This window comes from Sminthopsis crassicaudata, chromosome 3, assembly GCF_048593235.1.
Source record: "Sminthopsis crassicaudata isolate SCR6 chromosome 3, ASM4859323v1, whole genome shotgun sequence".
Classification (NCBI taxonomy): Eukaryota; Metazoa; Chordata; class Mammalia; order Dasyuromorphia; family Dasyuridae; genus Sminthopsis; species Sminthopsis crassicaudata.
In genome coordinates this window covers 364,547,675-364,561,265 of record NC_133619.1, presented here as the reverse complement: position 1 = coordinate 364,561,265, position 13,591 = coordinate 364,547,675, and the positions used below count along the sequence as shown (strand labels likewise).

The 13,591-nt window shown below is 31.3% G+C and overlaps 1 protein-coding gene across 10 annotated transcripts in view; it reads left to right on the top strand.

Moving 5' to 3' along the window:
- The window catches only part of PTPN4 (protein tyrosine phosphatase non-receptor type 4), a 200,699-nt gene extending 188,494 nt beyond the window's left edge, over positions 1–12,205 (top strand). For all 10 annotated transcript variants that reach the window (XM_074301815.1, XM_074301810.1, XM_074301808.1 and 7 more), the window contains 3 exons: positions 1,173–1,321; positions 2,568–2,703; positions 3,848–12,205. In XM_074301815.1, coding sequence (XP_074157916.1) covers positions 1,173–1,321; positions 2,568–2,703; positions 3,848–3,922 — 360 coding nt within the window. In that variant the 3' untranslated portion in view covers positions 3,923–12,205. The remainder of the gene's footprint in view (positions 1–1,172; positions 1,322–2,567; positions 2,704–3,847) is intronic.
- Positions 12,206–13,591: the final 1,386 nt, after the last annotated feature.

Below are 13,591 nucleotides of genomic sequence, written 5' to 3'. Positions count from 1 at the left end.
TTGCTCTGCAAAAGAGTATACCAATCTTTTTTCTAGATCATGAATGGGCCGATAATAATTTAACGTTTCTAAATAAGGATCTGCAAGGCTCTCTTGATATATATCATGAACGATGCTTCAACTTTTTGACAATTTACACTTATTACACAACACATAGCCATCTCTTATTTCTGAATTTAAAGCCTATCTTCTAAATTGAGAAACTGGCCTTGTATAAAATGTTTCTGTATCATATTAGAGTATTTTGTGAACTTTTCAGATTGCAGGGTAATAAGAAACTCTTAGTTAAAAATTCCCAGTTTTGAATAAGAAATTTAAAGTTAGATAATTATAAACATTTTTTCCCTCAGAATGTTGTTTTTTTGTTTTGTCTTGTTTTGATCAATTCTGTGCAGGAATCACTTCCTTCAGTGATTTTTAGATAATCTTGTTTTTCATTACATCATCTTGGGGGAGTACTTCTCTCTCACTAGACATACAGAATATGCTATATCTTGAACTAAGACCTAAATTTTCCATCTTTTTATGTAATACCATAAAATTAGTAAGTGAAGTTTACTTTTCCTCCAAGGGCAAGGTAAAATGTTTATTCTACATTTGTAATATTTCCTTGACTTTCTGTGTGGAAGAAACCAAAATGAAAATTTTTTATGCAAAGTCAAAATCAAGTACAATTTTACTTATGTAAATCTTAATTCACTTAACCTCTGGTGCTTCAATTTACTTAGCTATGAAATGAGGTTGATAATTGGACCTTATTTCTTCTCTCTAGAATTTTGAGAATCAAACAATTTGTAAAGCACTTAGCACAATGTTTGGCACATAGTATGTGCTATTTAAAAACTGGTTATTTATTATTATTATACTTAACTGTCATTAACATCAATGCGTCAATAGAACAAATCTTTCATATGGGGACAGATGTTAATTTTTTGCATAAGTATTAGGTTATTAAAAACAATGTGATAAGTACTATATCTGTGACATTAATTTTTCATGATGTACAAGAAAGCCTGTTTTTAAAATTTCCATTGCTTCATTTTTTCATTTTTCATTTTAATTTAATTTTTTAATTTTGGATTTGCTTTACTTTCAAAATTAAGATACAAGAATTCTTTTATTTAAGTTGCATTCCTAAATCATAAGCTTACAATTTCTTTTTTTATAATTAGAAAAATGAGAGTCGTCAACTAATCCAGATTCAATACATAGCCTGGCCTGACCATGGAGTCCCTGATGATTCAAGTGACTTTCTCGATTTTGTCTGTCATGTACGAAATAAGAGAGCTGGCAAAGAAGAGCCTATCATTGTTCATTGCAGGTACTCTATTTTCTTACTTTTTTGAATGAACAAGTACATAGATAGATAACAGGTTCATAGAAATAAAGAACATTGATTTATATTTTATCCATTTTAAACTGATTGATAGCTTAATCATCATACAGTAATTTAAAACTTACAAATAAAAAAAATAAAAGGAACAAAACTTAGAAATTTTTTTTCATCTTTCACAAGATGACCAGAGGTATACTCAAATTGTTGGGCTTCCTATATGAAAGAGAAGGCAGCTAGTTTTTTTAATTCAGTTTTATTTTCTGTTCTTAATTCTCTTCCTTCTATTCCCATCCCTCTACTACCATTGATTGTGCAAGAAAAACAGAACTCCTTTGGATTAGATTTGTATTTCCAGAGCCTAGCAAGATTTCTTGCATATAGTTAGAAACTCAGTAAATATTTATTGATTGGATGGAATGCATTGTCGATCTTGGTCTTTACCTACAGACATATTTAGATCTCTTCAAAAAAAAACCTCAACATAAGAAAAGAATGCCGAATTTTACCTTTGTAGGAAGGCCTCATAGTCCTAATATGTATCATTCAACATGTATTGAATTCCTACTGTTTGCTGAGCATTGTAAATCTAAGTACAATAAATTCTTATTGCAAAGGCAATTGCATTCTAACAGGGGAGACTGTAAGAATATAAATTAGTATATGTAGGATAACTATAATGAGAATAAATACAAGGAGCACCTAAGTGGCGCAGTAGATAGAGCACCAGCCTTAAAGTCAGGAGGACCTGAGTTCAAATGTGGTCTCAGACACTTAACACTTCCTAGTAGTGTGACCCTGTGTCACTTAATCCCAATTACTTCGGGCAAAAAAAAAAAAAAAAAAAAAAAAGGAGAGAGAATAAATACAAAGTACTTAACTACAATTTTTATAGCTTTTATTTTATTTTAAAATTAGTTTGCTCACAAACATTTATATTTTTAGTCAAATTGCTAAAAGTAAATTTTTAATCAATATTATTATTTATTATCATAGAAAAGTGGCAACCAGGGGAACTATAAACAAGAGAATTTTGTTGAGCTTCTTAGACCATTATTGTTCTGAAAATCATATTTCTCTCATTAAAATTACATTGCAGACAGCCCATGTTTACAAATAGATTATGATCAATAAAGTTTCAATTAAATTTTTTTGCAGTACATCTTACTTACCAGAATTTATCAGAAATTTTTCAGCCAAGTCTTCTATCCCATTTCTTTTTTTTCCCCCCTAGTGCTGGGATTGGACGAACAGGGGTTCTTATCACAATGGAAACAGCTATGTGTCTCATTGAGTGCAATCAACCAGTTTATCCATTAGATATTGTAAGGACAATGAGAGATCAAAGAGCCATGATGATTCAAACACCTGTAAGTACAGTATTTTTGTGAAGAATGCAAATAGTAATTTCTTATGCACTATACTTACTTTACCCTTAATTCCCCAGCAAATTTTTGTTTTTAGGTATTTTGGGTTTACCTTTTGGAAGTTTGGGGGTAGGAGTGCTCCAAATGTATGATTTATCCCAGTCAGAGAAATTCTCTTTTTTGATGCAAATTAGCAATCTAACTATAATTTATTGCATTAAAAAAAAGTGTCAGGCTCTGAGAGGTTGTGATTTCCCCATAGTCACACATGTCTTTTATATTATTAGCAGAATTTAAATTTGAGCCTTCTTGACACTAAAGCATTTTTTAAATGATCGTATCAATTATTTAACATAAATGATGGGGAACTATAAGAATCCATATAATAACTGAGCGAAATTGAGAATTTCCATTGTAATAGTTCTATTGAAATTATCAATCTATTATAATGAAATTTCCATTATTATAATAGTATTTAGACTATTGGATAACTACAATCAAATTGCATTAAAGCAAATTCAAAAAACAAAAAAAGAAATCATAGGATTTTATAGCTAGAAAGGAATTTGGTCTAATTTGATTTTAAAGGTATGGAAATTAAGGCCCAGAAAGGTTAATGTATTTGAAATACACATAATCTCAGCATCAGGTTTAACTTAATAGATCAGTAAAAATTATTTAATATTAAGAAGCTTTTGAATTTTTTTTTAATTCATTTTTCCAAATTATCCCCTCCCTCCCTCCACTCCCTCCCCCCGATGGCAGGTAATCCCATACGTTTTACATGTGTTACAATATAACCTAGATACAATATGTGTGTGTAAATACCATTTTCTTGTTGCACATTAATTATTAGCTTCCGAAGGTATAAGTAACCTGGGTAGATAGACAGTAGTGCTAACAATTTACATTCGAGAAGCTTTTGAATTTTTAAAGATAACCATAAAACTTTTATTCTCTCATTTTTTTTTTGATCATTGACTTTAATTGTGTTTTAGATGAGTTCCTTTTGTGGTATTTAATTTGATTTTAATATTTTATAATAACCAAAGATTTGAATGGAATTAGATTAATATTCTAATAAGGAAGCTTAGCCTGTATTATTGATAATATCTTTTTTCCTAACTAATTTCATCTTCTTTTTCAGAGTCAATACAGATTTGTTTGTGAAGCTATTTTGAAGGTTTATGAAGAAGGACTTATTAAACCTTTAAAGACATAGTTGCATAAATAAGAGAGCAACAGGGCTGGGATCTTTGTTGAAACAATCTTGTCCGTTATAACTGAACTAGCTGTATCCACTGTGCCACCATACTACTACTTACAGACAATGGCAACAGAGAACAATGAAGAATTGACAAAAGACTTAGAAAATTCAGCACTCTTGCACTTTATGTTGAAACAAAAGTCAGTCTCTCAAACTCTATAACTCTTATGTTTGAAGACTTTATTTCATTCTTTGCTCCGAACAACAACAACAAAAAAGAATGAATGAACTTAAATGTATTCAGAGTAATTTATGAAATGTCATGGTAATGCTCATCCAGTCCTATTCTGGTTGAATTACTAAAAACAAGGCTTGGAATTCCTACCATCTGTGCTACACACCTGCATCTTGGAAACAAAAAATAAGTAAACATCAGACATTAGCTACAGTCTTCTCCAGTGTTTCATATATTTATAATGTACCGGTTCTTTTCTTTTTTTTTTTTTTTTTTTTAAGACATTAGCAATATTCAGAATATTAGCCAATACACTGCCTATTGATGTGGCACATTTTATTTAATATTCCCCCCAAATAGATCTACTGTTTATTAGAAGAAAAATGTAATTTTCTTTTGTTAGGAAAATGCCCATTTGCCAGTATCTTATAAAAAGTATAAATATGAATCTGTAGAATGCTTTGCAATGGCAGTCTCAGTCCATAAAATTAGTTTGTTTCAAGTCATGTAACTTTTCATATATAATGTAAATGAATGCATGCATTATGTCTTAACCCCTTAAGTGCCTTGAGACTTCCCAAATGGCTAATGAAAAGGCACTCATAAAACCCAGTGGGGAAGGTATGTATAGTGTACATTCTCACCTTTTTATGCATTTTGGATGGGTTCACATTTTCTAATGATACCTGGTTATTGGAAGCATATAGTGATAGAGGGAGTCAAAAAAATGCAATTCCTTTGTATTCAATGCTTGTTTGTTCCTGTGAAGAACAAAATTATTTTGCTTACTGGGGAAATAAGCACTCTGCTGCTGTGAAATTGTTTTAAAATGTGGCACATTTCTTTGGGGAAGAGGATACATTTCAACGAGAGCTACTAGGTTCTTCAGATTGAATGTTTTATTTTATCTCTGCTCTGTTTTTTGATGGCAATATGAAGAATACGCTAATACTACAAACTTAAATTTGTAACAAATTTATGATTATTTTTCTTCCCATTTCCTACAAAAATTCCTTTTCAAAACTCATTTTGATTGATTTCACTTTATATCCACATTGTTTTGGTGTTTGGTTTGATATTTTTTAAGTAAGCAACAAAGCAGTGTTCATTTGTTTCTAATTTTTATTTCTTAATGACTGTGGTTTTTCTAGTTACTGTGGTGTGCAGTTAAATTGTCCATGTTTGCATATGCTACTTATTTAAATTATATATATATGTATGTCAGGAGAAATTTTATCTCTCTATCTGATGTAATATCAGAGTTCATTTTGATTGTGTATATGTTTATTTCCTTTTTTGTAGCCTGTGGGAAGAAAGAATTTTTAAAATTATCCAGTTTGATATACTTAGGGAAATGTTACTTAGCTATTTTGAATGTGAGATGAAAAGATGATCATATATTGTGGCTGAGAAGAGATACTATTTATGGCTGGTTTTCTGAAGATTTGTGTATTGTCTTAATAAATTATGTAGAGCATAGATTCAAATGATGGGCATTTTAGAATGCCATTTTGAGATGTTAAAAATGTTGCACACTGTGAGAGACTTTAGTATAATCTAGATGAACAATTATAAGTTAATAGAAGTTTCAAATAATCAAGACCCATGAGGTTTTACAGGAAATATACTAAATACTAAAGTTACATGTAAACTGATAAGTGAAGGCAAATTCTTTTACTTCTACCCAAATATGTTCTTCCCAACATGAACAATGAAGAAATATAGTCAGTTCTATTTAAAAATCACAGATTAATGCAATGTAGTCACCTATATAATACCTATATAAAAAGTGGAAAATTTAATCAAAACAGATAATCTTATCCACACTATACCAAATAACTAAATATGTTTTTCCCATTAAACTGAGAATTCAGTCATTTCGTTTGGCATTGTATTTAAAAAAAAAAAAAAAAAAAAAAAAAAGCCAATGTGAAAACCAGACTAAGGAAGAGGAAAATGTATGAATACGAACATGTGCAAAAATGTCATAGTTGATAACTGTCATCACTGAGAGTTCTTCTTGAGTTATTGTTGTCTACTGTAATCATTGGTTTCATTTGAGTTCTTATGCTTTTATTAGTGCCTATAAGTATATGATAATGTGTTTGAATTGTTATAAATATATTTAAATGTCTCACTTTTGCATTTCTTATCAGGGAGTACCCTCAAGTTTATTTTTTACATTTGTGTAGAGACTTAATATCCTCCTAGAACTAATAAGTGTATTATCCTTAGACAGAAGAATGACAGAGAGGATCTTAAAGCCATTTTCATGAATATACCTATTCTTTGCTCTTTTCTGAACATGTATATAATTTTATCTAACTGAAACTTGTGGGAGTTTTCATAAATTTACTTTCAGGTCAAAAATTATTTCTAGTAATGGTCCCTAATTTCAGGATTGTTCTGATCACCGTCCTTCTTAAGTAATATTTTGTAAGAAAATGCCAAGTCTTCTCTCATTGTCTAACAACTGTCTACCATTCCTTAGAAGAAAATAGTGGAAATTAGGATATTAAGAGCATTTGTTTTTAACAAGAGAGAAAAGTCTCTCATTTTTTCTCATAGGTTCATTTTCCCCATAGGACATAAGTTTTGGAGATTATTTGGGTATAAAGTATATGTTAGCAGTAAGAGGAAAAACGGTAGCAGAATATGTGTACTTGCATACACACACACATATTCAAAGTAGATAGACCAACAGAATTAAATTTCTTTCTAATGACCTGCCAGTTAAAAAGAATGTTGATCCTCTTGATTAGGGGAATTCAGAGAGAGTTGATGTTTTAATTGGCTTTAATTTTATCAGTATTTTTATTAAGCCATTTCTTTTGGCACAGTCGTTTACTTGCAGTTGTCAAGCTTTGATAGAGAAAAGTTTATTTTAGATGTGTGCTGCCCCTCTCTCTCTCTCTCTTTATGTGTGTGTGTATATACACACATACATGTAAACATGTTTACATATATGTATATATAATATCACAGAAGGGGATGATCAATTATAAGGTCAAGTTTTTAGTATATGAGCAAATTGAGTCTGTTTGAACTAAAGTCCTCTGCTTAGATCTGAAACTCATCTAATACAAACCTCTTATTTTACAGACAAATGAATTCCCCCCCCACAATAAAATAACCCACAAGGGAAGATTGTGAGAAAATTGAACATAATTAATAAGAAAACCAAGATCTTGAACTTTTGCCTTCAAATTTCTAGTCTCTTTTACTTCTGGTATTCTTTACACTAGTCTACACTGCCTTCTAATGCCTAGAGAATGTCTTGATCTAATGGAAAAAACACTGGCTTTGAAATCCAAGAATCTGATTTCATATCTTGTCTCTGATGCTTTTTATCTGTGTGACTGTGGGTATCTCACTTAAAATCCCTGGGTCTTTCCTCATTAAAACAAGAGACGTGAATTTAGATGCCTTCTATGCTCTGTATTCTACTAGCTGCTGTCTTTTATGCCCAGGCATGGAATCTCTAATACTATGATCCTATCACTAATCATTTGTTCCTTCCAATAATTTATAATGGGCTTAAATTTCACAAATGTTCATGCTTTACAGTTTTGAATTTCTCCATGAGGGACCTATCCTCAGTCAGTTTTCATTGGGTGACAGCTATGGATTTTCACTTAAGGGAACAGATAATTATGTTTCAAAAGGCAGGTATAAGTGATATCCTATTTCATGAATTTGCTTATCTAACCTCCTTATCTAACCTTTTAGCCTTTATAGTTGTTAGTCCATTGTAATTTATGAAAACTGGTTGATATTATATGAAGATATTGTAGACTGTAATTTTATTATAGAGGGCTAATTTAATAAAACTATCATTAAGATTTAGAACATGTCCATTATAATAAAAGAATTTATGTTCATATCATGAATATATACTAGAATTAAAAAGGAAGAGTGTACTACATAGCATCTCTATTTTGCATATCTAAATATTCTTATGAACCTTTGCCAAAACAGTTTTACATCCACAAAAACCATTTATACCACAATGATGCAGAGTCAATTTATAGGTAGTTTTATTGTTATAGATGATGTATTTATTTTTATAGTTTATGTTATTCTGGTTTTAGCCTTAACAATAAAAACATTATTGGCCAATCACATTACAACAGTTCTATGCTAGAATAGAAATCTGGTCAAATTACCAGTGTTTAAAAAAAGTACAGTCTTATTATTTTGATGCCAAAGTATAATGGATACCTATTATACTAGGTATATTATAATAGGTATCCATTCCCATCTTTATCTCACTAGTATATGTTAAATTACCTCATTCATCAAAATGCAAACTCTTGGATTTTTTTATTTCTATGGAAACTGCTTTGGCTTCCTAGCCAAAGTAGGGTTTTTTCATAATAGCTTTTTATATTGTTTCCACCAAATTAAAGTTAAAAACTGGTTACCACTAAATTCTAAGGCATCAACATTATAGCATGTTTGATCTGTTAGACTTGTGGTTTTCTAACCATGTTACTTGTTTTCTAATACACATTTAAAACTATTGCTAATAGCTCACATACCAGAGCTTTATGGTCTAATGAATATAAAAGAGCAGCAGCAGCCTTGGAATCAGGAAGACTTGGGTTCAAGTTTACCTTTGATATACTACTAGGAGTTTGACCACTGGCCAATCATTTAACCTCTCAATGCTCTAGGAAAGTCTATATGTTAGAATTCTTGTTTTGTTATGATCTTCAAATTTCTGGACCAAAGCAGATTGTTTTGCTAGTTCCTTTTCATCATCTGCAGTACAGTCTCTAGTTTTCCTTTATTTAAAAAAAAAAAAATAGGGCAGATTTTTTTATTTAAGGTCACAATTTTAGAAGAAAGTTCCCTATCTGTTTTAAGGTCTTAAAAATATTTAAGAATTCTCATGGCAAATTTAAAGAAAATTTAAAGCCTTATAATATTATTAAAGTTTTAGTTAAAACCTTGTTTTCTCTCTCTTGTGGTATAAATGGCATAAAAAAGTGTAAATATATTTTTCTATGGATTAAAAAAATGTCAAAACTGCTAAAAAATCTTACTTTAGGTATAAATTATCACTTCTTTAAAAAAAATTTTATGTCATTCATGCTATAAAAGAACATGAATGTACCTTTTAAACATATAATGGTTAGAATTATGACTTGGACTTTACAAAGAGTTATTTTCATACCATTTCTTTAAAAAAAAAAAAAGGCAGAGGGTGAAAAAAAAAAAAAAAGTAAGGTTTGTTACACTTCCCTTAGACAAAATGCAGCTTGACACCTAAGTGGTTTTCATTGTATTATAAATAAGAGCATTTTCGCTGAAGTTTGTGACTGATGTATACAGATTTTTTTTTTCATTTTGTTTTCCTTTTGGCTTTAGGACTGAAAACTCAAGGGCCATATATCATTTGTAAAAATTTTAGCATATTGTTTTTAAATGTAGTTGTGTATTCTTGAATTCTGGAATATAGAGGGGGACATGTATATACAGGAAGTGAGAAAAGGAAAAGGTTTTCAAATATTTCTTGGTATATTTTGTGTGTTTAACTTGAGATTCTATCTCAAGGGACTGTCCCTAAAGCATCCAAAAATTCAGGCAAACATTTTGATGGTCATAACTTTGATTTAAGCCAAACAACTATATCCTCAACTATATCATTCAAATATACTGAATTTGAGTATAAGTGGATTACACTAAAGCAATAAAATGGTTAGTTTTAATTCTAGGAGTCATGTACATATAATACACTATTGGTTGCTTATAATCCTAAAAGATTTACTAACTCATCTGCAAAGAAACTAAAATATGAAACCAACTTTTTTTTAATGATTATTTTGTGTAGTATAGAAAATAGCAATTCAGTAGGTCATTTCTTGTCATTTTTACAATTTAGAGGCAGAACTTTATTCTTTTCTCTGAAGCATTATTGTCTCCATTCTTGCCGCTCATTAGCATCTGTTACTTTCTAGTAGTTTTAATAACCAGTTTTACTTTGAATAATTAAGTTGTGTGTAAGAAGGAACTACTCTAAATATTTGTGGGGCTTATTTTCCTTTGTCTTGGTTATAGTTGTTTCTTAAAAAAGTAAAGTGCTAGTATTAGCCTTCCTAGTCCTAAAAGATTTGAAAAACACAGTGAATTATCCATTGTGTTGGCCATAAATGAAATGCATTATTACTAAGTGAAATCCTTCAACAAGAGGCACCTACAGATGAGAAAATTCTGATTATATTAGTTTAATTACAAAGAAGTAGGGTTTTTTTTTAAAGCTCCCATCCCCAAAATCAACATAGGGATCTTAGAAAGAAGATACAGGCTTTTCAAACTGTGTTTAAAAGACTAAGGATAAATTGCAAACAACCATGTTCCTTAAGTGGAAAATTCAGGTACTTTAAATCTCTGCACTCCTGGAAATGTTATGTTCTAGTTGTTTGCTTGATCAAGTTTATATTGGGCTAGAAGATTACAAATGTTTTCTTCAAGTTTCCTGGCATTCATCCATTTTTAATAGTGTATCACTAATTTTATTCCCATAGATGGGTTTGAAATCAGTGGTGCCACATAATTTTCTGTTTAGAAAACCAAATTTGAACATACTGTTTCCTATAAATTCAATAGTAGCACTTTATATTATGCTTAACTACTGACTTCTTTTGGGGGCTTGGAGGGTAAGAGGTAGAATTCTGGAAAAGGAATTTAATTGATCATCATGTAGCATTAAAAAAAATTATGCCCAACTACAGAAGCTTGACAATATCAATTTATAATTTATTGAATATCTCTAGAAGTCAACTGGTATAATCTTAGTTGTCCACCTTTCATCAATTTATTTAATGCAAAAACTGCAAAGGGATTCTCCTTGCTGAACTCTGGATTCTCTCTGCTGCAGACAGGCTTTGTTTACTATGAACATTTCTGCTTTGCATTATTTTGACATTTACATAAAATACCTGAAAATATGTATTTTTTGTACTTGTAACTTATTTTAGGTTTTGATAACTAAAGATAAGTAGATAATGTACAACAGTACAATTAAGAAAAAAGTCCTAACCCTTTTTACTCGAGGCACATGCCAAAAAATGGGGCGTAAGGGGTTAAAACAGTTTACATTAAGCTGTTTCATTTTCTGCTGTATGTTAGAACATATCTGCTACAAATAAACTGCCTAGCCCTACAGCATCAGGACGCTGCAGTTACCATCCATGTTATCTTATCAAATAAGAAAAGCTAGTCTTTATTTTCTACAGTGTAGGCTTAATTTTGGGACAGATATTTCACTGTATATTTAACAGTGATCTCATTTTAAATAATAATTTTTGAAAAGCTTATTTGTGTAATAAAGAATGTTTAGGATTTTGGTTGGGTTTTTGTTTTTTGTTTTTTTTTTTTCCTGGTGCTAGCTTATATGTAAATAAAAAAAAGAATCTCATATATATCATAATCATAGCAGAAATTATTTCCTGATTATAATAAAGAATTTGATGTTTCTCCTGCCCTTTTTGTTTATCTAATTCCACTAAACTGGACATTGACTATCCCAAGTTTGTAAACTGTTTCAAAGCTGAAATTAGTCCTGTGGATTTTTATATTAACTTTTTTTTTAATGATTTCATATTATTATAACCCCCTTCAAAACATATTTGTATTCAAAATTTATCACAAACTCCCTATGACAAAAGAGCAAAAGATTCAGTTAAAAAAAATGTATAAACTTGAATTTGGTCAACACTGGACATTGTCATTTGTGCTTTTTTTCCACTGCAGCTATTTACTGTATGCATTAAAAAGGGCTTGTGTTTTTTGTCTTCAAAGATGAAAGCTCTTGCCATCAATACAACAAAATAATCTACAAATACCAGCAGTTTCCAGGATGAAAATGCTAATTTTTGTTAACCAATATTGTTTTAGTCTTAAGAAAAGCTTTGTTTTATCACGTGAGATGCTGTTAAACATTTTGTGGCTATATTTAATTTCTGTTGAGAAATAGTTGTTTAGGTAAAACTTGAAAATAAATATAGTTGTGAAACTTGTTCAAATTGCAAAATAAAGATGTGCTTTAGTAATTTAAAGTTCAGACTTTGGGGGCAGTTATTTTGTGGGAGACTTGAGAGTTGTATTCTGGCAATATTTATAATTAACTTGTAGGCCTTTAGATGGGATTTTGAGGAAAGTGTGATAATGTGAATTTGATTCTTTCTTGTAACTGATCCAAGTGGTTGCTGAGTTTTAGTTTGGGAGATTAGTAGAAGAAACATTTAATTGGTAGGAGTCAGCACAATGATTAGATACTGTTTCATAAGCATTGCTTATCAATAATTAATGTATTACTGTGTGCCCTCATATATACATAATACCGTGTTTCCCCGATAATAAGACCTATCCTGAAAATAAGACACCCACATACTCTTTAATATTCCGCTAAAATAAGCCCTCCCCCGAAAATAAGCCCTATCGAACTTACTATGAAAACGGTCATCATGGTGATCCCCTGCGCTATATGCTGCGTAGCGGTACCTTCAGTAAGCAGCGCCGCCCTCCCCTCCCAGGTGAAACGCACATCGCGCTCCGAGCTGCATCCAATCAGAGCTGCAGCAGTGAGCGCGTCATCCTCTTCTTCCCTGGTGATTTGCTTGCTGGCGCTACTGAGAGCAGCGCCGCGGAGTAGAGCTGAGACAGGACCATCTAAAAACTCGGTAAGTTCAGTAAGCGATGGAGAATAAAATAAGCACTCAGGGGGCATGATGGAGGCTAAAAGGGGCATGATGGAGGCTAAAATGGGCATGATGGAGGATAAAAGGGGCATGATGGAGGATAAAATAAGCCCTCCCCTGAAAATAAGCCCTCTGGTGTTTTTTAGTCCCAAAAAAATAATAAGACAGTGTCTTATTATCGGGGAAACACGGTAGTACAAAGTTAGCAATTCTTTTATTATTGATTTCTGAAATAAAATGTCCCACTGGAAACTAAATAACCTTGTAGTAACAGAACATGTAAGGAGCCCACATTGATGAGTCTTAGTTCCCACCCCTGAAGAAGGGAACCCAGAGCCTCCCCATTTTACTCTGATCAGCAACCAACTGCAGTACTCATTCCCAACACTCATGGACTCTTCCTGATTATCCCACTCATTTCAGCATAGGAGAGAACAATTGTTCACACATTAACTTTTGATAGCTTGAGCTGGGGAATCCCCAAATACAGTTGGTCTTGTAAAAATCTTTATCATCCTCTACTATTGTATTCTTAACTGGATTTTAGCATTTTTCCTACTCCTTATACCCTTCCCCTTCTAAATGATCTTGGTTATTTGAACTTTGAAATTAATACATAACAGAACTATAAGGTAAGGAAAAAACTGATAAAGGAATATATAGGGAGTTTTCTTTTTAAAGCTGAATTGTAAACAGACTAAATACCAGAATTCCAAGGGGGGAAAAAAAATTTGTTGGTTGTTC